The sequence below is a fragment of the Acinonyx jubatus genome, chromosome B1 (genome assembly GCF_027475565.1).
Source record: "Acinonyx jubatus isolate Ajub_Pintada_27869175 chromosome B1, VMU_Ajub_asm_v1.0, whole genome shotgun sequence".
In the NCBI taxonomy this organism is placed as follows: domain Eukaryota; kingdom Metazoa; phylum Chordata; class Mammalia; order Carnivora; family Felidae; genus Acinonyx; species Acinonyx jubatus.
In genome coordinates, this window is record NC_069382.1 from 169,525,618 (window position 1) to 169,551,702 (window position 26,085).

The 26,085-nt window shown below is 41.0% G+C and overlaps 1 protein-coding gene across 5 annotated transcripts in view; it reads right to left on the reverse strand.

The window, feature by feature from the left end:
- Window positions 1-26,085, reverse strand: part of FAM114A1 (family with sequence similarity 114 member A1) — a 69,002-nt gene that overhangs the window by 33,531 nt on the left and 9,386 nt on the right. For 2 of the 5 annotated variants that reach the window (XM_027055381.2, XM_027055395.2), the window contains exons 2-5: window positions 24,667-25,019; window positions 14,060-14,147; window positions 624-737; window positions 395-498 (exon numbers count right to left, since the gene is read on the reverse strand). In XM_027055381.2, the coding sequence (XP_026911182.1) occupies window positions 395-498; window positions 624-737; window positions 14,060-14,147; window positions 24,667-25,011 (651 nt within the window). In that variant the 5' untranslated portion in view covers window positions 25,012-25,019. Of the gene's footprint in view, window positions 1-394; window positions 499-623; window positions 738-14,059; window positions 14,148-24,666; window positions 25,020-25,501; window positions 25,557-26,085 lie in introns of those variants that run through there. The other 3 variants (XM_027055386.2, XM_027055403.2, XM_027055410.2) reach the window with 3 other exon arrangements.

Below are 26,085 nucleotides of genomic sequence, written 5' to 3' on the forward strand. Positions count from 1 at the left end.
CTCAAAAATAAATAAACGTTAAAAAGAATTTTTTAAAAAAAGAAACATAGACCATGGAAGAAAACCAGCTGTCTCCGCTCTAAGAAAGAGCCCTCTCTCCTCCCCAGCCGGAGGCTGTCCTTGCAGCTGTTGGAAAGGACACTGTTACAGCAGACTGAAAACGTTCCTTCTGAGCAGTCCTTTCTTTTAAACATAAAATGTATTTCATTTGCTCTTATTATTTTGGTGCCAAGGTTACACCTACTCTGTAGGAGAAAGCATAACAAAACCATAGTCTGAAGTTATGAGCAAGACCATCTTTTCTCTGATGTATCTAGGTCACGGGTAAACACAGATATCAAAAGAAGGCGCTGGGAGAGACCAGGGAAAACAGAGGAAGCAGCTAACGACTTACTGTGTTTTGAACCACATTGGTGATGGCGAACAGCATGCCCCGAGACCCGGATGAGGGAGAAGTGGGTGGGCTTTCTGTGGGACTCTGATCTGTGGCCACATCTGCTAGTAAGGAGAGAAACATCCTCTTAGAGTTTAGTCTACTGATCTGGACTTAGAAATCTTCTGTTTGCGCACATAGTGCGATACAGCTGAAGTCCAAGAAGCCCCCAGATAAACAGATCGCTCACTTTGAGGGACTCCACTTTCGGTATCAGGTTGGGCCCCTTCAGAAGAGCTGGAGTTTACACCATGAATCCGTAGTGTGGCTCCTGCTTTTTCCTTGACTGCTGTCAATCCATGACCTGCCAGGAAATAAAAATACCGTTCCCAATACAATAGAAACCCACGGTCTGCAATTCGATAGCTCATGTTCCAGAGCTGTTGTAAGCTGTAGGCATATACCCCGGTTGTAAGAGCATGTAGTGGTTAACAGCATGGACTTTGCAATCCCTCTCATTTGTTTCTCAGACGGTCTGCTTAGCAACCTGGGATTCCAAATCCAAGATATCTGTGAATAGGATCCCTGTCTTTTCCTCTTTACTCTTTTCTAAACTCCTCAAAACAGGCATGCATCATTCAGTTTTGAATTCCTTGCAGGCCTAGCCCGGTCACAGACACTCAATTAATAGTCACCGAGCTGAAATCGGGTGAGGCCCAGCATGCTCTTTCAAAGTGTTAGTCATTCTTTCAGTGCGGAGAGTGCAAGGTCTGGAGCTGACATGTCAAAATCAAAAGTCCAATCAGTGAGCAAACCAGGAAGAGCACCCAGTGGCTCTGCCAGTTGTCCTAAGCAGTAACGGTCCGCATGCAAGCTCCTAACAGTCGTCGGCCAGGCTGAAGGTCACTGGCTTTACGCCATCTGAGCAGGGCCAAGATGCCTATAGTCTCCAGAGCCCAGCACAGTGGGTGTTCAATAACTATTTGGTAAACACAGAGCTGACCTCTTCATCCAAGCACCGTGTGCCACACACACAAACAACCCCTGGCCTGACAGAGAAATAGTCTTGGCTACATTTTATTCTGGAGCAATTAATTTTTCTCCTTAGAGGCCCCCATGATGAACCACAGCTTTTCTCAAGTTCCCACTGAACACAAAAATTAATGGTCTACTGACTGTCCTAAAATGGCTTTTTGAGTTCTTTTGGAGAAACAGCCTGGGATGCCACTGTCCCAGCACTCACCTCCCCCTTAGCATCGCAGGAAGAAAGGGAAAACGATTTCACCAGGGACCCAGGCAACATCAGGTTGCTAAAACCAAAGGCAGCAGCAATATTAATATGTGGGGGGAAAAAATCCCAAGTCATGGCAGGATTTGAGAGCCAAAGAGAACCACCTAGTCTTAGAAAGCACCATTAAAATGACCCACTGTCCATCTCCTGAATAAGAGAAAGACACAGATGACTCCCAAACCCAAATAGTAGTATTTTATCAGTTGTAACTTTATTTATCAGAGTGATCTTAACATAATCAGGGCACTAATATTTACCAGAGGACTAATTACATCCAGTGGAAACCACCTGTCATTATACACTATCTAGAAAACAGGGAAACTTAAATAACATTATTTACAATGTTTAAAACATTAATTTCACAAGAAACATATGCCTATATTCATGCGCAGCTCATTAGATACAGTTCAAATTCATTATCAAGTTACTTGGAACAAACATGACCTATAACTGCTAAAACTAAGGCTTGAACTCATTCCCCTTACCTTCTAGTAAATTCCAAGCATTTCAATGGAAATTTATTGAAGTTTCAGTAACACCTTCAAGTTACAAGATACCATCTAGCCTATTTACATATGAGTCCATATTACTTGCCATATTTTAAAAACACACATATTTTCCAAAAGGAAAGAATATACATACAAATCTCAAATAGGATTCACACTGAGATTTCTGAGGGCTAACATAAAGGCATAACTGAGTTGGAGAAGACAGGGAGGAGTCAGCTACATTTTCTTTGAGAAAGCCATATAAGAAAGATGATTCCACATCCTTCCTTGAGAACATGCAGGATTTAATGGACCACACTGTCATTATCTCCTATTTCGCCTTCTAGACCCCTTTCACGTGAAGACCATCTCTGATTCTTTTCCTAGGGAAGAACAGCTTCTCACCATCTCAGAACATACATGATTAGGGGTATGTCCCCATAAATTGCCTCTAGAAAAGTTACTTTGTTTCTGGAAGGAAATACCATTTTTGTTTTCAGATAAATGGGATGTGTCTGTTTAATACACATGACACTACGTTGCTACTCCAGCTACTCATACACACACACACATACCTATACACCCACACTCACGTACACACACACACCTACACACACACACACACCTATACACCCACACTCACTCACACACCCACATACCTAAACACCCACACACCCACACCTATGCACACACTCACTTACACACACACACCCATCCATACCCCCCCACCCAATACTGCCCACAGCTTTCCTTCGTATAATTGATATACAAAGAATTGCACATATTTAAGTTTGCCCCAATTATATTTTCTGATAAACAATTCTTTCTGAATTCTTTTGTTAGTGAAAGTACATCATTAGTGCATTCTACTAAAATTAGAAAGCTATGGTTCTTCACAGATAAGGTTTAATGATGCCACACCCTACTTTGAAGAATAACTTCTAAAACTTTACTTAGTGTGACATCTAGTGCCCAGAACAAGGAAGTAATATATGGAATCATTTTTGCCTTTTGACTGTGAGTAATTCATTCTCAGAGATACTGATTAGGTTCTACCAATAGCAGAAAAACAACAACAACAACAAATACGAATAATACTATAGTGTATAATCATGGATTCCTCACACTTCATTGTGAACCCTAAATATCCTCAAAGAAATGAAATTCCTTCAAATTCCATGGGTCTAAAGATGGAATATCCTTTACCCCTGGACTTATTGCAGCAAAAATAGGTGAATATTGCAAAGAAGATAAGAATGTTATACAATGAGGCACCTGGGTGGCTCAGCCAGTGGAGCACCCCACCTTGATTTTGGCTCAGGGAATGGTTCCAGGGTTGTAGGATCAAGTCCCGTGACCGGCTCTGGAGCTGAGCATGGAGACTGCTTAATATTTTCTCTCTCTCCTTCTGCCCCTCTCCCCTGCTCTCTCTCTCTCTCTCTAATAAAAAATAAATAAATAAATGAAAAACAAAATAATGTTGTACATATGCTGTGATATGGTACAATTTTAAAGCAAATGTTAAATGATTGGCTGGTGTTTAATTTCTCACCTATACCCTAGTGGTAAACATCTTAAACTTAGGAGTCTGGAGTCTTGTCAAGGAATTTTGGTTCCATCATTTATTAGTTGTGTGATCTACATGAGTTACTTACCCTCTGAGTCTCTACTGTTGTCTTCTTTGAAAGGGGGATTGTAACATCTATCTCCCAGGGTTCTATAAAATCACCAAGGAGAAATACATGATACCCTTGGTATCGGCCAACATTTTTTGAACACTTACTATGTCCCAGGCACTGGACTAGTTATTTCTAGTAAAGTAAATTATCTCATTTAATCTTCTCACTATGAGATAAGGGATACTATTATGCCTGTTTCACAATGGAGAAAACTGAGATATTGGTGACATGAAATAATTTGCCCATGGTCCCAAACCTGCAGAGGCAGGTTTTGAACCCAGTCCTAACTCTAGAATTTACACGCTTAACCACTATGCTATATTAAGAAAGTTTTATATGCCATTTACAGTGGATAAATGTCATTTTAGTCCCATTTCTATAACTTCTTGGAAATCAGATCCTTGATCTGATTTTTTATTTTTAAAAAACTAGCTTATGCTAAAATTACTGGACTTCCCTTACCTTGACTAGACAGCAAGGCAAAGGCCATTTCTGGAGTGAAATCTTCTTCTAATTCTGCCCCTTTCAGTCAGGGGTTGGCAGGTGTGATGTTTTTAGAATCATCCCCATGCTGTGTGGTGTTATCTTATACATCCAGTTTAATTTTTTTTTTCCCTCAAAAAGCACATGATATCACCAAACCATTATTTTGTGAGTTCCACCAAGATTAAAACCCATTAAAGCGAGGTCTCCCCTCTTTGTGGAGGAAGAAACTAATTTGTTGCCAAGAGGTAACTTAGGGAAGCAAGAGTAGTTCTCTGCAGCACCCTGGATGACTGGCTAACTCTACAAGTATTTTCTTTCTTCTTCTTTTTTTAATGTTTGTTTATTTTTGAGAGACAGAGTGTGAGCCAGGAGGGGTAGAGAAAGAGGGAGACATAGGATCCGAAGTGGACTCTGCACAGACAGCAAAGAGCCCGATGTGGGGCTTGAACTCATGAACCTTGAGATTATGGCCTGAGCCAAAGTCAGACACTTAACCAACCGAGCCACCCAGGTGCCCCTCCATGAGTACTTTCTACTGGTCCCATATGGTAAAGCCCATGCACGCAGGGGACCAGCTAACTCATTCAGAGGACTCCCCCTATTTTAATTTTTAATACAATGTTTCCTTCTTTTCCATTTCTTTATTTTTCCTTAAGAAATGGATATATATAAAAGAAACTTAAAAAAAACTCATAATTTCACTTTCCTGATATATCTGGTTGATTTTTAAAACAAAAACATTTATATGATCAAATTCAAAGAGTTTAGAATCACAGACAACAGAAGGTGGGCCAGCTTCTTTCTCCCTAGACTACTTCTGGTGACTTACTAACATAATAGACAGTAGAGTCTATGAGTTTATAAAAGCCTATGGAAACGTTTAAGACCTGAAAAAAAATGTTGCTTCTAAACGACAGAAAGGAAAATATGCAAATTGGAAATAGAAATTAATCAATACTTACTTAAATGTATTCAAAATGTGATATTAGGTCAATGGGTCAGCTACAGTTCAAATGAATTCAACTCTTACATAGTCATATGTAAATTATGTATTTATTTACTTTAGAAGTTTTTAATGTTTATTTTATTTTTGAGAGAGAGAGAGAGAGAGCGAGAGAGCGAGTGCTTGAGCACAAGAGGAGGAGGGGCAGAAGGAGAGGTTGAGAGAGAGAATCCCAAGCAGGCTCCACACTGTCAGCACAGAGCCCGACGTGGAGCTCGATCCCACAAACCGTGAGATCTCGACCTGAGCTGAAACCAAGAGTCAGATACTAACCTGACTGAGCCACCCAGGCGCCCCTGTAAATTATATATTTAATGAGGCATATGGCTGTGTTTCATTACATTTGCTGTGATACAAGAGGAACTTCAAAAAGGAAAAGTGCTTGGAGCTCTTAAAAGACTTTAAGTGACCCTACTTTCCTCTCTGCGCCCCTGGTCCCCCATTTCCTTCTAAAGATAACAACCCTTATTTGTTTCTTGTGATTTTTTTTCATGAAACATTTTTAAAAAGCATATACCTATGTAGAAGTGTTCCGGACCAGGCTTCTTCTACTTCAAAATACACGGCACATGCAGGTGGTGGTAGGGGCCGAGTGTGGTGCCCTGTGCATTATGGGGGACATCTCTGGAGAGTCATCCTGACCCTACCCCCCACCCCCTCCGCCGCTCCCTAGGGGACAAACTGAGGCCTCTGAAAAACCTGCATTGCAGTTCAGCTTCTCTGATGGCCCAGTTCTGCTTCCCAATCCTTCACTCTCCTGCAAGGCTTGATCCTGAGAGCACTTCACAGTGAAACTCCCACAGCCTAACTTCTGCCTGTGTCTCCCCCAGGCATCTGACCTACAACACTCATCTGCCTCATTCTTTTTTTTTTTTTCAGTGTTTATTTATTTATTTTGAGAGAGACAGCACACGAGCAGGGGAATAACAGAGAGAGACAGGGAGAGAGAGAATCCCAAGCAGGCTCTGTGCTGTCAGTGCAGAGCCCGATGCTGGGCTCGAACTCACGAACTGTGAGATCACGACCTGACCCAAAATTAAGACTTGGATGCTTAACCGACTGAGCCACCCAGGTGTCCCTACCTCATTCTGTTTAACGGTTGCATAAAGGGGCGCCTAGGTGGCTCGGTCAGTTAAGCATCTGACTCTTGATTTTGGCTCAGGTCAAGATCTCACACTTTGTGAATTCAAACCCCATGTCAGGCTCTGTGCTGACAGCTCAGAGCCTGGAGCCTGCTTCAGATTCTGTGTCTCCCTCTCTCTCTGTTCCTCCCTCTCTTGTGCTCTGTCTCTCTCTCTAGAAAAATAAATAAGCCTTAAAAAAAGCTTAATGGTTACATAGATTATTCTTCCGAACATCTACATTGCACTACATCCAAATAGCTAACATGCTCTGTGGGTGGATACTTGAGGTGTTTTAAGTTTTTCATATATGCCCGGCCAACTCCCTCACCTCCTTCAGGTCTTTGCTGCGTTATCACCTCCCTGAGACCTAACCCTCACCACCATTTTAAAACCTTAACCTGTGCTCCCTACTCCACTTTATGTTTCTCAGAGACTTACACTTTCTAGCCCTCTATATAATTTCCTATTTATTATGTATATTGTCTATTGTCTGTCTCCTTCCAGTCATATGTAAGCCCTGCTAGGGCAAGGGTCTTTGTGTCATGTGCTCACTGCCTTATCTCCAGTGCTTAGAATAGTGTCTGGAACAGTAAGCATTTGCTGAGTGAATTCTGTATTGAACATCTTTTTATATATTAATGAATTTTTTCAAAGGATCAGCAGTAGAACTACTGGGCTAGAAGGTATGTGCATTTAAAATTTTACAGATAATGCTAATTGCTCTTCTGAAAGTTGTATCAGTTTAAACTCTGGGCGAGTTTTTGAGAAATACAGCAGTTAAAATTTTTTTTTCAATGTTTGTTCATTTATTTATTTTTGAGACACAGAGAAAGACAGAATATAAATGAGAGAGGGCAGAGAGAAGGAGACACAGAATCTGAAGCAGGTCCAGGCTCTGTGCTGTCAGCACAGAGCCTGACACGGGGCTCCAACTCACCAAAGGTGAGATCATGACTTAAGCTAAAGTCGGATGCTTAACCGACTGAGCCACCCAGGTGCCCTGAGAAATACAACAGTTTAAAAATATTGGCTGCATCTCCAACTTCTATCAAGGAATTCAAGATAGTATAAAAAGTCGTGAGTAGTAGTTGTTCGGAAAAACACAGATGATGTTGGCTGTGCTCAACTAAACCAAACATCAGTGCAGCAAAAAGAGGATCCATTCCACCTTCCTTCTGGGAAAGCCTTCCTTCTAAGGCTTGGTGTCCACTCCGTAGTCAGATACTCACTTCTTTTTAGGTTCAAAATTGACAAGAAATGTCTCTGAACCGATAGCACGTGCCTGGCAGTTAAACAGACGTTCATTAACCCCTCGGTCTTATTCATAGATTGTGAACAAACTCTATGCACTGACCTATCATCCTATAATTGTCTGTATTAATGATCCTGGAGAATTTTCACACGATCAGTGATGTCACCTTCAGAAATGAATCCATGTGATATCGATAGTGATTTACCCAGTTAAGGATTCTCACTGTAGTATCATTTTGACTAGTTTGCCATTCTCTGGAATAAACGCTGTCATTATTTCTGACAGTGCTGGTGGAAGGGTTTCATTAAAATGTGCAAAAGGGGAAAACTGTATAACTTGGAAGAAGATGGGAAAGGGGAACAATGGTAATTTTGAAAAGGTAAAAATATACACATCAGATACACCTCTCTCTCCTCAGGTATCCTGCAAAGGGTGTTTAGACTTATAAAACTGTCAAAACTAGATTTAAAAAAAAAACCATTTAGGACTTTTGTAATATCTAGAAACAAGTTGCTGTATTCTACTATACAATTTGTACCTCGCTCTATCTGTATATGTTTCAGCATTGTTGACTTTCATTTTGATTACCAGTCTATCGTGTAGGAAAAAGTCAGGCCTCTCAGATGCTGGCGGGAAATCACATCTGGTTCTCACAGCATCGCTTTGAAATGGTCATCAAAATCATTATTTTTTATATTTTCCTTTTTCATTCCGGCTTCGGCCTGGATCTCAAATGATAACAATTTTAATTTCATTTTATGAACTTATCCAAAGACACGGGTGGCATGTGATCAAGTCTTCTTAGAACATGATGACAGTGTAGCTGTGGATGGAGCTAATGTAAGAGTTATAGTCTCTCCAGAAATAATTGTTGGCTGAGAACTGTTTGATTTTATATCAAGCATTGGGAGGCCATTTTTTCTCATTTTCCCTTAACCTTGGGGTCAAAGTAGTGAGGCAAAAGACCAAATACGAAAATACAAAGTAGCAAAAAGTGGATCATTTTTTGTATTTTCCCATTTAGCATAGGGGTTATAAATATCTTTCTCCTTCTATATATAGTCATAGACTAACGAATCATCATATTCTGGAAGGTGGAAGGAATCTTAGAATTTCTTAAGTCCCCCCACCCATACTTTTCCAAATAAGGAATCTAATCCAAATAAGGTGCATGGTGTTGTAGTTAGTGACTGTCCTCTGAGATCACAAGTTAGTAACAGCCAGGACCAGGTCTCAGATCTTTATGATTCCTGGTCCAGCGCCCTTTCTGAGAACGAACCACCTTCCAATGTTTCAATTCTCCAAGTACTCTCCTGCAAACTCTGAACAGTTCCAACTACTGTGACTGCAGTTTTTCAACAAGTGTATGAAGTATTGGCTTCTATTTCTAGTGCTCAATTGACAGCTCTGTGTTTTGTTACCAACTACGTGTTTTGCACTTCTGTGTCTGCAACCAGAATTACCCTGGGGGTAACATGAGCTTTCTGAGCGGGAGTCAACTGCAATGCAATGTGTGATTATTTTCTTTCTTTACTTTCCACAGACAATTTATAAACCTTCAAGAGCTCATCTACTGCTGGGAGTGCTCTGTTTTCCAATGTCTCTATTCCTCGTGATAATAAACTATTAGTGCTACAAAGTCTTGGGTGGATATTATGCTGTACATAACAGAAGGTGTCCCTGACTTGCTTCTCTCATTCCCTAGGTAGCAGCTTAATATAGATGACAATCCAGGATGGCACCCAGGACTTTTTAAGCTCTACTCCAACCCTGTGTTTCAGGCTGTGAGCCAGGCTATGGCACTTCTCCGTTTGTGGGACGCTTGTGATCCATATTATCTTTTGGGAGTCAATCTCCCAACTACCACCATTGCCTGTCTCCAGCCCTGGAACCCGTAACTTCAGCCCCCCACCCCCACCCCCTTATGCTACAAGTTTTAGTTCTCTATCACATCCATGGAGATACTTACCCAGTTTTAAAGTATGTATTGCTATTACTTTAGGTACTATTACTACACAGAGTCACAGCATATCTTGGCCAGAAATCTCCAAAATATGCCTTAGGAGTAACTTAGGGATGGTATTCAGTGTTATTGCTACTGCATTTATTCGGGGTGCGGTGACCAGTGGTGATGGACCAGTTTAGGCTCTACTCTTCTAAAAATAGTGCCAATTTATCTAATAGGATTCTAAGGAGAAGCATCAACATTTCAAAATTTGCTTGAGCTCCCTCATGTGCCTTTTGGCCATTGCTGGTTGCAAATGAGAAGAACGCCAAGATTTAAATGCTTCTAACAATTCCAGCATGTAGCTAGAGGCACAAAAAATATGAAGTTTCTGGACTTAGTGGTGTAAATGATGAGGATTTCAAACAGAAAAGGGAAATGTGGTAGGGTAGGAAGGGCGAGATTCTGCTCCCTGGTGTACACACCCTGGGTAATCCCCTCCCCTCTGAGCACTACAGGGTCATCGTGAAAATGTTGGTCTTTCACTCCCATGGTTAAGTGACAGTTGTATGGCAAAGGTGAAGGGATTTTTCAGTTATAATTAAGGTCCTTAATCCGTTGAATTTGAGTGTATCAAAGGAGATCATCCTGGGTGGGCCTGAATTTTATCAGGTGAGCCTTTAAAAGGGACTAGGCCCTTCCTAACGAGAGACATTTGAAGTGTGGGTGAGATTATTCTGTTGGCTTTGAAGAAGGCCCTGAAGGCAGCCTGGAGGAGCTGAGAGTGACCCTGGCCAATCCCCAGCAAGAAAATGGGGGTGTCAGCCCTACAACCTCAAGGAATTGAATTTTGCCCACAACTTGAACAACCTTGCAAGACGACCCTGACTATCAAATGAGAATGCAGCTAGCTGGCACAGCTGATTTCAGCCTGGTAAAGTCACTGAGCAGAGAACCCAGGTATCCCCGACCTGAACTCCTGACCCACGGAAACCGAGATAATTAAGATACATTGTTTTAAGCCTCTAAATTTGTGGTAATTTGCTATACAGCAATAGAAACGAATACAAGAGGTTATACTGAACTTCATTCCGCTATTTTATGGGGCAATGTGCAAATGCCAATCTCAGATGAACCATATCTCCACTAACCATAAAAGAGAAAGTGGCCACAGTGACTGGCACAGCGATCCTGCTGGTCCACAGCAGTTATATCTCTAGGCTTTCTTTTATTTTTTTAAAATTTTTTAATGTTTATTTCTGAGAGAGACGGAGACAGAGCAAGTGCGGGGGAGAGGCAGAGAGAGAAGAGACACAGAATCCGAAGCAGGCTCCAGGCTCTGAGCTGTCAGCATGGAGCCCGATGCGGGGCTTGAATTTACAGACCGTGAGATCATGACCTGAGCCGAAGTCAGATGCTTAACCTACTGAGCCACCCAGGCACCTCTAAGCTTTTTTAAATCAGTGTACAAAGCCAGGTGAGAACCACCAGAAATTTAAAGTGGTTGTAACATTAACAAGATCCAACATCTATCATCTTCGTGGTGCCTTAGACACAGGGAAACTTCAAGAGTAACACCAAATACAAGCATAGGTTATAGATTAACACACTGACTTCAGGTCAAATTAAAAGATGAGTGCCCACCAGTATGGGGTGGGACCTGCCACAAGAATCACATCCTGCTTTTTAAGCAGTAAAACCAGCATCGTCTACTGGTTACATATGAACTGGGCAACAAATCCCAGAGGCCTTGGAACATAGTCCACTGGACCACAGCTGCACTAGGCTATATATGTGCAAAGGTCAGATTACGACAGGACACCTAAGAAGATAACGGAGTAGTAAGTTTAACAGGCTGGCGGTTGGTGGATAGAAAACTTCATATGGATCCAGTGAAGCACAAAGTCAAATGATCAGGTGTAGCCACTGATTGGTGAGAAACAATGACAGACTGAACTGGGGGCAGAGCAGATTCAGGTAGGTGCACTTGTAAGTGTACAAAAAACACCTGAACTGCTCCCCACAGGGCAGTTGATTTCAGTGTTTACTGTGGAAGGAACTTATATTTAAATTTTTAACAAGAAAGCAAATCCTTTGTCTATAATAGAACTTTTCAAAGCACCAAATTCATAATAAGCCAGGGCAGATGTGGACACCATTACCACTGTTGGAAGCATCCAGGAGACTGTAATGTTTTATGACATAAACCATGAGGAGAGCTGTGTAATTTGGAAACCATATTATTTACTGTTCCACGATTTAACAAATGTCAAAAACTTCTGGACTCCACATTTTTTTTTTAAAGCTTTGAACTTTTTTTTTTTTTTAAATTTTCTTTTTTTTTTGAACGTTTATTTATTTTTGGGACAGAGAGAGACAGAGCACGAACGGGGGAGGGGCAGAGAGAGAGGGAGACACAGAATCGGAAACAGGCTCCAGGCTCTGAGCCATCAGCCCAGAGCCTGACGCGGGGCTCGAACTCACAGACCGCGAGATCGTGACCTGGCTGAAGTCGGACGCTTAACCGACTGCGCCACCCAGGCGCTCCTGGACTCCACATTTTTAGTTTTGGGGTCAGAAAGCATGTCATTCCTACATATTGTCAGTGGCAAGATCCATCTGAGAGCCACTAAAAGCTCAAATGTTTTCCCTAGGAAGCAAGATGGCTGCAAGTACCTGTCTTCACTCTCTTGAAGAGACTCTTTCCTGTTTGGAAAACCAAACAGGTTTCTCTACTTCAACTCGGTTGATTTTTCCATCTGCGTATGTAGAATCCACAGCATACCTGGCCCCTTAAATCAGCAACAGAAAAAAATCTGCTCTCCGGGCCCTCCCCAAAGGCCAACATTTATTTGACCACCATCTCCTTCTTGCCAGAGTTCCCTGATATTCCAGACACGGAAAGAGAGGAATGAAGTCTATCTAATTCTTCCAGACAGTCTAAATTCTATCAAATTGGACAGCTGGCCCTTAAACTGTGACCATGGGCCATCAGAGTGGGGCAAAAGACTTTCGACCTTCCTATCCCTCCTATCCAGTGAATTGGACCAATTTATGGCCCATTACAAAATCCTTACAGCCATGGAGTACACCTTGAGAACACTTGACTTAGATGATCTGAAAGCCACATTACCTGCTGCTTCCCTGTCCTGTTCCTCATTTGCTCCACCTTCAAGATGAAATGCCTTTGCTAAATTATCTTAGACATGTTGCTGTTATTCCTTCCGTTTTCATGAAAGATGCACATAAGAACTGGTCACACAAGGGGCACCTGGGTGGCTCAGTCGGTTGAGCGTCTGACTTCAGCTCAGGTCACGATCTCACAGTTCGTGGGTTCGAGCCCCACATCAGGCTCTGTGCTGACCGCTTGCTCAGAGCCTGGAGCCTGCTTCAGATTCTGTGTCTCCTTCTCTCTCTGCCCCTCCCCTGCTCACCCTTTGTCTCACTCTGTTTCTCAAAAATAAATAAATCTAAAAGAAAAAATTAAAAAAAAAGAATTGGTCACACGAAGAATACTTGCCAAACCTATGCTGATGAAGACACTGTCCATTATATTTTCTCTTTGTACACACAGAGCTGATACAAGAAATGTCTTCAAAAATTTAACACCGGAAAATAAATTTATCTAGATACACTAAGTTTTGGTTTATCATTCAATGAAATATTGATAATCTACTGGCAGCCAAGAAGCTCAGAGTCAAGGTCAATGCTCAATTACAGTTAACTCTATCAGCCTTGGGATATTTACTCTATCCTTCATACCTGCATATTTTATTGAAATACCCCAAATCTTTTCACAGAGTAGGTTAGTTGTATATTTTAAAACATTCTGGTGGGATGATAAGGACAAAACTTTAAGAATATATTATAAGAGCTCAAATCTTACATTTTAAGGGGCAATATAATATAGTGGTTAAATCTATACTACTAGGTTCAAATCTCAGCCCACCTACTTTTGACTTCGTTTTTTTTTTTTTTAAAGATTTTATTTTATTTTTTAAGTGGTTATTTATTTTTGAGAGAGACAGAGACAGAGACAGAGTGCAAGTGGGGAAGGGGCAGAGAGAGAGGGAGACATAGAATCCGAAGCAGGCTCCAGGCTCTGTGCTGACAGCACAGAGCCCGACATTGGGGTGGAACAAACGAACCGTGAGATCATGACCTGAGCCGAAGTTGGACACATAACCGACTAAGCCCCCCAGACGCTCTCCCAAAATACCTCTTTTGTAGGGTTATTCTGAGGAAAAAATGTATCAATATACATGAAGTACTTAGAGCTGCAAGCACTAAAAATGATTTGCTCTTATTATCTCATGGGCTAATGTTAAACTCTATCAGTACATGGTATGATCAAAATGTCAAATGCTATTATTAGGCTTCTGAACTTTATCCATTCAAATGCAACATATAATTCTTACCTACTGTGGCAGATGCTGATGAGAGCAGAGATTTGCCCCAGGAGCCCCAGCCTGCCCATCCCCCTCCATGTGATGGGGAATCCACAGCCTGTAGAAAAACAAATTAGCCCCAAGGTTAGCAATTCAGTACACGCATGAGTGAAAAAACACCCATTGGTTTGAAACAAAAAGAAAGTTAAAAAAAATAACCATATCTCCCTGGCTTCGCATTTATAAGGGCCATAACAGAATACACCGACCCACATTTCAATGCATACTTTGGAACAAAATTGATTAGTAGTGGTGTTGGCTTCTGAGGGCTCTGCTTGAAGTAAGTTTGATGTTAACAAAGACCCAAATATCCTATTATCTGGAAGATAGGGACGAGGCTTGTGAGGGGGAAAACATTTACTATATTAGGGTGCAAAGTGATTTGAAAAAGTTTAAAACTTGGGCAACTTTAACATAGGTAAGCAAATGTCCTCTTCCAGGTTAGAGGTAACTAACCTCTGGGGTGACAGGAGGGAGTTCTGAGGGATGACGGGCAAAGTGTCTAGAAGAGCACCAATAAGCTGGGGGATGGGCAGCAGCAACAGGTAGCCTTTTGAAGTAGATGCCATTCTAGGTGTCCACTCCACTCACAGTGACCACTGTAACTATATCTGTCACTGTCCCCGGGCTCTGTGGATTCAACTTCTTCTGCCTAAGTATTTGGATTGAGACTGAGGGACTCTGGTTCAGCTTGAGCTGGCTTGCTTGAATAGAAGATGAAAAGTCAGGCCGTGTAGGGGACCATATTCTATCCATCATGGTGACTACAGATTAAGAGAAATCACAGTGAGCAGATGAAGGAGATATGCGGAGAGAAGCTGTTGAATTCCTGACAGCTTCTGGGCCCCTGGTTCCTGTCCCTCTTCAAGGCCCTACCGCATTGCTATCTTTGGGTTCCATGAGATTCCTGCATAGTAAGTCTGTCCATCTTTTTCTTTTTTAAATGTTTTGTTCACTGGTATATCCCCAGGGCCTGGAAGAGTACATGGCATACAATGAGTACTTAATACATTTGTTTGTTGAATAAATGACTGAAATTCACCCATTTTCTTCAGTGTGTAATAGTTTTTGTTGCTTGTAACCAATGAGCCCTGACCCAATTAGCGAAACTGCAGCTTTCCCTTATTATTTAGAAATACATTCTAGAAAATGAGGCAAGAATACATTCGGAGTAATACATGAGGTGTTAGAGAATCCCAGCTCTTTACTCCAAAAAAAGAGAAAGTTCAGTGAAATATTCCTACGGAGGTTGTAGAGCCTATAACTTTGGACCCAAGGCTGGTCCATCAGCCTCCGCCTCCCCCTTCTCCCTGCTGCCTTCTACCTTTGCAGATGAGGGTGGGCATGTCAAACAGTTTTAGCCAATGAGATATAAATGGGAAAGCTTTTGCTTTCATGACAAACTACACAGTTATGGCTGGTGCCAACTCTTACCGTCATCCTTTTTTTCCTGCCCTGCATATAAACGTGGTACTTGAAACTGAAGCAGCCATTTTTGCTGCCATGAGAGAAAGTTCAGGGAATCACAGAGTCACTGGTCCTGGCGTTGCTGAGCTACTAAACCAATATGAGTAGCCGCCTGTCTTCATTCTTTTTGTTAAGCCAGAAAAAATAAGTTGCTATTTGGTAAGCTACTATATGTTGGATTTTAGTTATTTGTACCCAAATGCATTCTTAACCAATTCACCTAGTAAATATCAAACACCATCCATCACTGTAGAATACTGGTCAAGAGGAGAGGTTATGGAATTAAACTGCTTGGGTTTGACTCCAGGCTCTCCCATTTTGGGCAAGTTATTCAAGTCTTTCAAGCTATCATTTATTCATTACGAAATGAAAGGTATGATAGTGTAAGAACCATAAATATAAGAGCCAATAAACTCACAGGATTATTGTCAATGTTAAAAGAAATAATTCATATAAAACTTTGAGCATAATGCCTGGCACATAATAAAAACTCCATCAATGTTAACTAGTGATCATCATCATCTACATTTTTAACACTAAGGAGCAAAAAAGCTTTGAAAGTTGGCTGACATTTATTTCTGCCTGGAAACAATGAGGAGCTTGTTAACATGAATGGAAATACTCATGATTCATGACTGTCTGCTTTCATTTTTGGTGTCTACATTGATTTACTTCACTTTTGCAATGGAAGCCAGTGGCAATTTTATACCATCATGAAGACAGATGTAAGTTGGTGATTAATATCATTCTTTTACAGGACAAATCACTACCTATGTGATTAGGGAGAGTTAATACACTTAGGGGTGACAGCTTTTGACTCAGATTTATAATACTTAATATGCTCTGACAGCTGGTAATTGACTAGCAAATGAAAATAAATGTTAAATGAGTCTAGAATATTTTGCAGTATAAATGCTTCAATTGCTTTATTAATAAAGCTCCTTTGACATTGAGCTGTGACCTCGTGATCAGCTGCAAAGAAAATTTGTTATCAATGGCAAATACTCAAATGACTAAATGTGCACGTTTGATATAAAAACCATATAAACTAAATGTTCAACATGAATTCTCATCTTGAGTATTGTCTCTGCTTTAAATGGCTTATGAGTCTATAAAGTAGGGGGCATGGATCTACTCAGATCTTTCATTAAACAAATATGGTTATTTTAAAACTTTTTTCTCACCTTCACCCCATGCAACCCTCACCTCCTTTAACAGACAGCTTTGGGGTGCCTGGGTGCTCAGTTGGTTAAGTCCAACTCTTGGTTTCAGTTCAAGTCATGATCTCAAGGTCGAGCTCCGTGTCAGGCTCCACGCTGACAGTATGAAGCTTGCTTGGGATTTCTCTTTCCCTCTGTCTCTCTCTGCCCCTCTCCCACACTTGTCCTCTCTCTCTCTCTCTCTCTCTCTCTTTCTCTCTCTCAAAATAAATAAATAAACTTAAAGCAAACAGTCAGCTTCACATCCTAATTCACAGAGAACACAGAAGCCACCAGATGGAAACTCTCTTAACTTCCTGTTCCTGCTCATAAACTCTCAGAACATTATGATTTCATTTAGAGAGCAAAATCAGACTTGGCTTGATCAAGAGGGATACCCAAAACTCAACTGGAGATCATTAAAAAAAATTTTTTTTTAATCTTTATTCACTTTTGAGAGACAGAGAGAGGCAGAGCATGAGCAGGGGAGGGGCACAGAGAGAGGGGAGACACAGGATCCAAAGCAGGCTCCAGGCTTTAAGCCCCCGACGCGGGGCTCGAACCCACGAACCGTGAGGCCATGACCTGAGCTGAAGTCAGACGCTCAACCGACTGAGCCACCCAGGCACCCCTCAACTGGAGATCATTTAAACATCCACAGCTGTTGTGTGGTCCTAAGAATACAAAGAATGCAGGATTCCATCACGTTCAAAGTTCTTTAAGTAGAAAAGATATTTACATATCTGGTGTTCCATTTAAACGTCCTTATCATTAAATAAAAAATACATTATTTTACGCTATCAAATTTACATGTATCATTAGACATAAAAAATGTACAAATATTAGAATTCCATTGAATTCAAAGGACTTTAACAATTAGATAGTAACATAGGTACCTGTTGTAAAGATCAAAGATCAACCTGGTTATCCTATGTCTTAAGTAAATCAAGAATTAGGTACTACACACAGCTTGCATCTGTGAGACCAAACCCTTTTTAAGTTTTGTTACTCATGACACAGCTGCTCTAAAAAGGGGCTCAGTGTGACATTCAGCGAAGATGTAAATTGCTCTGGATGCCTGAAGTTCTGTCAAAATATTTGCTTAAAAATGGCCTCAGTTATTTCCAGGTAATTTTTTTCCTTGGTGAGTATGCATCATTCAACTCTGAGAATGTTTAAAATTAAATATAGAAAGGTTTAAAGCATCAAAGTCATGCTATTAATATTTCTATGCATATTTGGTCTTTTCTGCACAATTGTTTAAGAAATTAGAGTGAAACTGTAAAAAGACAATTTAAAATGAATAATTGAATGATTAGACTTATGATTTTAAGTTGAAATCTTCCTAAGTTGATGCATAGTATTGGCATCTAACACGTCTTTAGGTCCAACCCATTATTTAATAGATTTAATAGCACTTCCTATGGACTCAGCAAGGTTTTGTTTGAGTAGATAAATGAGGTACTTAAACAGAAAACAGAATACATTAAATTCGTATAGTCACAATTTAAAGATATTTGAACATATTTAAGTTGGTAAAAAGGACAAACCATTCATCAAAAGTCCCTTGAAAGTGTTCAATATTGCTAGACTTCCAAATAGAATAAGATTCGTGAGATGAACATAAAGTCTAGGAAGAATTGCATTTTTGAATTTATAACCTTAATACATTGAACACTAATTGTTTAAAACCATATTAAAAGCCCGAGTAGTCCTTTTTATGCACAAAATACACACTGGCCTACACCAAATACCCATCTAAATACAAATTCGACCTAACTGCACCCCGCACTCACAATTACTTCCTTCCCATCTAGCATTATGGAAGTGATGTCTTCTCAGTTAAAATTATCACCTCCACATGAACACCGCTGGGCCTGGATAGGTTGGTCTTCCCTTCTCTCCTGGCTTTTCAACCTTTCTCTACCGCTACTTCCCATATTTAACCATGTACGTGCTTCCTCCATCTCTAAACCTACAAATGAAAATCACAAGGACAGAAAGTTTGTCTCAAACTTATCTGGTTTCTGCCCCACATCTTGCTTCTTCACTTTTTACAAAAAGTACCTACCTGCTGTATCTACCACCCTCCATTACTCCACCTGCCACAGTATTCTCCCACAGCCACCATGCTTCATGAAACCATTCTCATCAATGCCACAATAGCTTTCTTGTGGCCAAAGTCATGGAGTCATTGCAGTCATTTTATTTCTTGACCTTTCACTAGCATCTGAAGCTTAACTACTTTGACCTTCTTAAAATGCTCTATACTCATGGCTTCCATGCTCTATCTTCTGACTCTTACTTTTTTTGGTCCATCTTTTATGATTTCAGTTTATGTTAGAAAGTCGCCAAATGCATATTGTGATATTAGGGGGAATGCCTTAATTAAGTTACAATCCAAGTGCTTCCCGCATCCTAATAAAATATGCTGGAGTTCAGGGTGGTCAGCTGGCATCCTAATCATGAAAGCCATACTCCAGAGACATATATAATGAGCATTTCCATTATCTGTGTCTTTATTAACAGCTGATGCTTTGCTAATTAGCATACTGAATTGCAGAAGTGGGTTTTAACTGATGAACTATTTATTAAATAGCATTCTGAATATCTGAAAGGGGTTCTACATGGTGATATTAAAGGTATTCAAGGTTTACAAATGGTTACATTTATTTTAGAGCCTCTCTTTTTATTAATAGCACATAAGAAAGGTTTTTGCCCTGTGCTAAATGGTGTTTTAGCCAACTCTGAACATCAGGGAATTCTATTTTTTTGATGCCAGCTCTAAGGGAAGAAAACCCTGCCTCTAGAATTCTAGGCATTTGTCTTAAGTGAAACTCATCCAGGGTGGTGGTCAAAGCACCTGAAAGGACAGAACGATGGGACATTCTCAAGTCTACATGAAAACAGTTCTCATGATCTGTTTTTAATTTTCTTATTAATTAATGTTCAATTTTAAAATGTCAGTGTGGTACAATGAGATCTGTGATTGATTTCCCTTATAGAATGTGATGGTAAGATCGTGAAGACAAGAGGTAACTCTCGCTGTCTCAACCACTTTACTGGCTACCACAACATATCAAAAAGAATCTAAGAGCCAAGTTGGCTCAGGGGCAGGAAACTTCCAGGGCCAAGTCCTTGGCCTCTGTGTTTCTTTATTTACATATACCACTTAGACAATCTCACCCACTCCCATTTCTTAAATAACATCCAAATATTAATGGCTTCTAAATTTCTCTCCCGGGCTCCAGGCTGTTATAACCAACTGCCCACACAATACCTTCACTTGGATGTCCCATGGCATGTTCACTACTGAACTCACCATCTTCTCAATCTCACCCAATTCTTCAACTAGCTGTTTCCATGTCCTAGTATTAGTGGTTCCCAAACACTGGTCTACAGACTGCAAGAGTATCATTTGGAGGAACTTATTAAAAATACAGAGTCTTGAGGAGCCTGGGTGGCTCAGTTAAGCATCTGATTCTTGGTTTCAGCTCAGGTCATAATCCCAGAGTCATGGAATTGAGCCCCGTGTGGGGCTCTGTGCTGACAGTGCAGAGCCTGCTTGGGATTCTCTCTCTGCTCCTCCTTTTCTTTCTCAAACAAATAAAAAACATTTCTAAAATACAGTCTTAGCTTCCACTGTGATCTTTTGAATAAGAATCTCAGTGCAGAGCCAGGGAATCTGAATTTTTAACAAGCTCCCCAGGTTATTCCAATATACCACCAGATTTAGGAGGTACTGCCCTCTACGGCCAAATGGCACCAGCATCCACCAAAGCCAAAAACTGAGTGCCATCAGGTAGAGTAGTCTTCAAGGAGGAAATACTCAAAAACAAAACAAGAAAACAACAATGACAACAACAACAAAAACAAAAGCAAACTCTACTTATTTAAGTGGCAAAAATCTGCCATCTGTGAGTCTTGGTCTATGTTCTCTCTTCTTTGTTTCCCTTGACAGCAATTTTATGGCTCGTAATATATTCTGTTTTTCCTTTCCTAGGGAGAGAACTAATCAGTGGTAGTCTATGTTTTCCTTTGCGAGTACCTTTAGTGGTAACATTAGAATTCTTTACTTTCATAATTGGCCTTATGTATTGGCGTTGAACAGTAGAGATGACTTTTTTCCCCACTCTGGGTAACATTTCTTGGTGTTCAGAACTTAGGGAAATTTGGTCTAGATTGGATCTTGGTGTTCAGAACTTAGGGAAATTTGGTCTAGATTGGATCTTACAGGAGCTGATGGGCCAGTATCTAATAACTCCCCAGAAAATCTCTGGAAATAAATGTCACTCCTGACTAGCACTTAAGAAAAACATCTCTAAATTGAGTCTGAAGACATCCCCACCTCCTGAAGACCGATTTAAGTGCCCCATCTAAGGCTTCCCTTGTGTCTGTCCTATCTAGTACTATAAGACATGCCATAATTACTTTTATACAACACTCCTTTCTCCAACTAGACTGTAGGCATCCTGAAGATAGTTGCACCACTCAGATTCCTAGGCACAACACGTGGTGTCATGGGGCTGGTAGAGGCCTTAGAGAGTCTAGTCTAATCTCCAACGTTCAAGTAAGTCTGGGGGTCATCACTCATGGATGTTGTAGAGTAGATACCGCAGGAAGTCTCAACTCAGTGACCTCTAGTCTGTACATCAGAATGGATGAGAAAAAGAAGTAACATCAAAGACAGAGATGTCTTTTCTGAGTACATAAACTGTCAGTGGTGTGGTCCTTCAAAGCAGAGGTGCCAGCTAAGCAGCTGGCAGAACCACTGGCTTCTTCCTCTTCTCTTTGTCCCTCCTGGTCACACCACCCTACCTGCCGGGTTACAACCACTGGACCGACTCAGGCAAAGGTGAAGCTAATAATGGGGATTTTAAGGGGACTTAGACCCAAAATAACTATGCAGATACAAGTCACTTAAAGAAAAAATATATACACATCTGAGCATATTTTTGCAAAATCCAGTGTGTCCTAGAAGATACTGGTTTATACATTCTCAAAGGCTATTCTGCCAGGTTTTTTTTTTCTTCTGTTAAAAGTGTTATTTTCCCATAGAAGCTGTTTAAAGGGATAATGAGATTCTTTTAGGCTCAGATATGCCTGGGATCAAGTCAGCTTTTTTCTTGGGTGTTTTCCTACTGGACCCGCCATTCCTCAAGGGACCTGTGTTCAAGATCCAAACAGCCAACTTGTAAATGAACTTTTGATTCAAGATTTTCTGCAAAATTAATTCTCTTCTGGATCAACAGAAAAATAGTTGCTTTCATCATTGCTAAGGATTTCTTTTAATAAGTATCCAACAAGGGCAATAAAATAGCAAATGAACAATGCTTGAAGACAAGACACAAAAGTGACTTCCAATTTTAATTTAAAAGGATAGGTTACCAGGAGAGATAGTTGAACCACCCACCCCCTCTCTGGGTAATCCTTAGAAAGAGACTAAATTTGCACCTACTTAGAAGGGTTTATATATGACCTGGGGTTTATATATGACCTTGGTGGAAGAAATACCCTCTTTCCTCAAGGCCCTCCCACCAGCCATATCGGCTTTCTACCTTCTTAGAACAAACATACTGATGGGCATTCCTCCCACATCTTGGTTTCACTTAGCTTCTGGTGCAATGCCAAACACATACACCCAGAGCCACAGGCCCAACCCAGCCGCCAATATTTGCACTTCCATCCAGATACTTTTGTGATGCTTCATTATGAAGAAATGCTCTCCTTTCCAAGTCCTTGAAAACTATCAGTGTCATGTAGGGAAAGGAGGGCAATACCTGTCTACTAATTGGCTCTAACCCTATGGCATGAAGGAGGTTTATAAAGTGCTTTCAAAAGCAGTGTGCTCAAAAAAATTACGAAGGGGGATAGGTAGGAGCATACTGAGTTTTTTTTTTTTGTATTAGTTTTATTAGCAGTCTTGTTATCATTATTAGAAGTCTGAAATTGGAATGTATAATCTATCCATTAGGAACATATATACTTTGAATTAGTGGAGCTAGTATAGTTTCTTTAGGTCATGTCAGGTCATAATGGTGCAGAAAATATGGTTTTCTTAATGTACAAAGATACTGAATAACAGTTGCTTTTATAATAAAAACTGAGAACCAATGTTTCCCACAATAGAAAGCGTGCAGGGAAACCAGTCTCCAGAGTCAGGCATATGGGTATATATAGGTATAGGATTTTTAAATATATATCCAATTGGCTCTATTCCTCTGGAGAACCCAGACTAATACGGACCCTGGCATCAGCATTTTTTAAATGTTTATTTATTTTTGAGAGAGAGGCAAAGTGCGAGTGGGGGAGGGGCAGAGAGAGAGGGAGACACAGAATCTGAAGCAGGGTCCACACTCCAAGCTGTTAGCACAGAGCCTAACGCGAGGCTCAAACTCAGAAACTGTGAGATCATGACCTGAACTGAAGTTGGATGCTTAACCTACTGAGCCACCTAGGTGCCCCAAGCATTTTTTTAAACATTTCCCAGTGGTTGAAATGTTCAACTAGAGTTGAGAGCCTCTGGTCTAGGAGGCTCTCTGAAGTCTGTGAACTCTTGGAACTCACAAACACAATTTTCCTTGTATGTGTACCATATCTCATAAAAACTCTCAGCTGGGCCTCAGATCCCTTCCATGACATCCCTACAAAACCACTGTTTGCTTTTGTTTAAACATCTCCAGACGTGGGAAACCCCCTCCTCCCTGAGGAAGTCCATCTCATTTTAGAACAGTTCTAAAAGTCAAACCCTTTGAAGAAGCAGAGGTACAAGAAACCTGATATTGAATAAAAGAATCACAAAATATTAGTCAGAAGTATACCTAGTGCTCTTCATGTGCAACTTCTTCATTTTATAGAGGGAAAAACTGAGGCACAGAGAAATTAGGTATCTTGCTCAAGTTAATAGTGTTAATGATAGGTTCAAGAGGGAATGCCCAGCACTGGTTCTCTGTTTAGTTTCCCCCCTTCATTGCATGTCGTAGTGTCCCTTCAAGGACAGACACGGAGGTGGTCTCTGGTGGCATACTTCAGATGAGCAGGGCTGGGGTCTGGTTGAGGAAAACCACTATTCCCCCCGCCCCCCAACCTGTACCATCACTGTGGAAAGCACAGGACTGGAGGGGAGTGGCCTGCCTCCCTCTTTCATGCTGGGAGCCTCTCCATCCCCACCAGTCCCCACATGGATGAAGGTAAAAATGCCAAGAAAATCCAGCTCGTTGGTCAGACCGACGTTGAACAAGGTACCAATTTGGAGACACTGGTCTATCTTAATCCCTCAAAAGACAGATGTGGACACTGAAGGGAAGGGGCAATGAACATGCTCTGCCTCTGGTCCTTTGGAAGGCGGTATAGCTGATGATCAAATAGTGATCTGAATGTTTAAGATCCCACAGTAGATCTGTAAATATGTGTTAAAATTTAAGTGGTATTAAAGAAACACTGACTTCTTTAGGGTGGAATCAGGCTTGTTAATAACTTGGACTCTTTATGTCCAATATTTCAATATCTTCCATTTATTACCAAGTAGCTTAATATCTCACTAAGCTGCCTCCTGATTGCCTCATCTATAAATTAAGGTTAATAATATCCATCTCAAAACCTCAAAGAACTGTCGTATGGAGTGAACTACCTGACCCGAAAGTGGCTAGTGGGGTGCCTGGCATAATGATGTGTCCAGTCATTGGTGGCTGTTATTAGTATTACTGTAATTATCAAAATGCAAATAACATAATGACCAATTATTCTCATGTATGCCTTTTCTCACCACCCAACACACTTTTGATGACAGAGGTGATGCCATAGTATATTCTGAATCCCCAACCCCCACCCATGGAGCTTGGCACAAATCTGTGCCCACGGTAGGTGTCAATAAGAACCCAGGTTGAACCGAATCGAATGAACCGCTCCTACCGGATTACTCTGCTCTTTCAGGGGTATTTCAGATCCAGGTTCCGCCTCGAGGCTGACGGAGTCAATGCATTCAGCAAGCACATCCTCAGTCACTTCTCCATTGGGGGGATGCTGCGTGGCACTGGGGTGTTGGGGCTCAGGGTGCTGGGTGTTTGCAGTCTCTGCACGCTGAATGGTTGCATTTTCATGCCCATCTTCTGTGGCATCAGCTGGTGTTGGCTCATTTGGAATCGTAGCTGAATCACAGTGTGCTTCTGTCTCTTTGGGTAAAAACTTGCTATTGGGCATCTTGGTAATTTCTGCTTTGTCTCCAGTGGCTGAGGTGTCACCGGCATCGTCAGACATTTTAATATCTGTCAACATGATTATAAATACTTTCTGCTTTAATCGGAATTGCTAAACTTTGTTCAAAGCCCCCAATAATGAAATCTGGTAGGAGTAAACTTTCTTCTACCAATAAGAAAGTTTACATAACCTTGGAGTAGGCTGCATAATGGCCCCCACAGGTATCTATGTCCTGTTCCTTGGACCCTGTGAATGTTACCCTACACAGCAAAAGGGATTTCACATATATGGTTAAATTAAGGATCTTGCGATGGAGATTATCCTGGGTTATTTGGATGGGTCCTAAATGAAACCATAAGTGTCCTCCAAGAGAGGCAGAAGGAAATATGATTACAGAGAGGAAAAGGTGAGGAGAGAGCAGGAGCAGAGATTGGGGTGATCAAGACGAAGGAGGGGCCATGAGCCAGGCCAAATATGGGTGGCCACCAGAAGCTGAAAAAGTCAAGGAAACCTTTCTCCCCTCAGAGATGCCGGAAGAAACCAGGCTTACCAACACCTTGACTTTAGCCCAGTGAAAACCAGTTTGGGACTTCTGACCTCCAGAACTGTAATAGAATAAATCTGTGTTGTTATAAGCCACTAAGTTTGTTGCAATTTGTTACAGCAGCAATAGGAAACTAATGCAACCGTGCAATGCTATCTCTAAACTTTCATGGATCTTGTACCTGGTATGCAGGGATATGTATGTGGGAACTATGAGTATTATCTGTGTCTGTGAAATTACTTAATATCACTGTAGTAATTACAATCACAGCAATAATGAGAATAAGCATAGAAAATACCTGGGAGCTGATCAAAAATGACTTGACATTTAGCTTTGTGATGTCATCAGAGATTCACATTGAGAAAGCAACATATACACATAAGTGTGCTTTGTTGGACACCAGCTGGTGAAGGCCTGGGTTCTGCTGGACAATAGTTGACACAGGGAAACACAGGATGAATTGGAAGGGAAAGAAGTAAGGTATTAAGTCAAATGAGGAATGTCACTATTATGAAATTACCTACAAAGCAGAAAACTCTTTACCAAGTTTGCAAGCTAGTGTATCATGTAGAACAGAACTCTTAAATGAT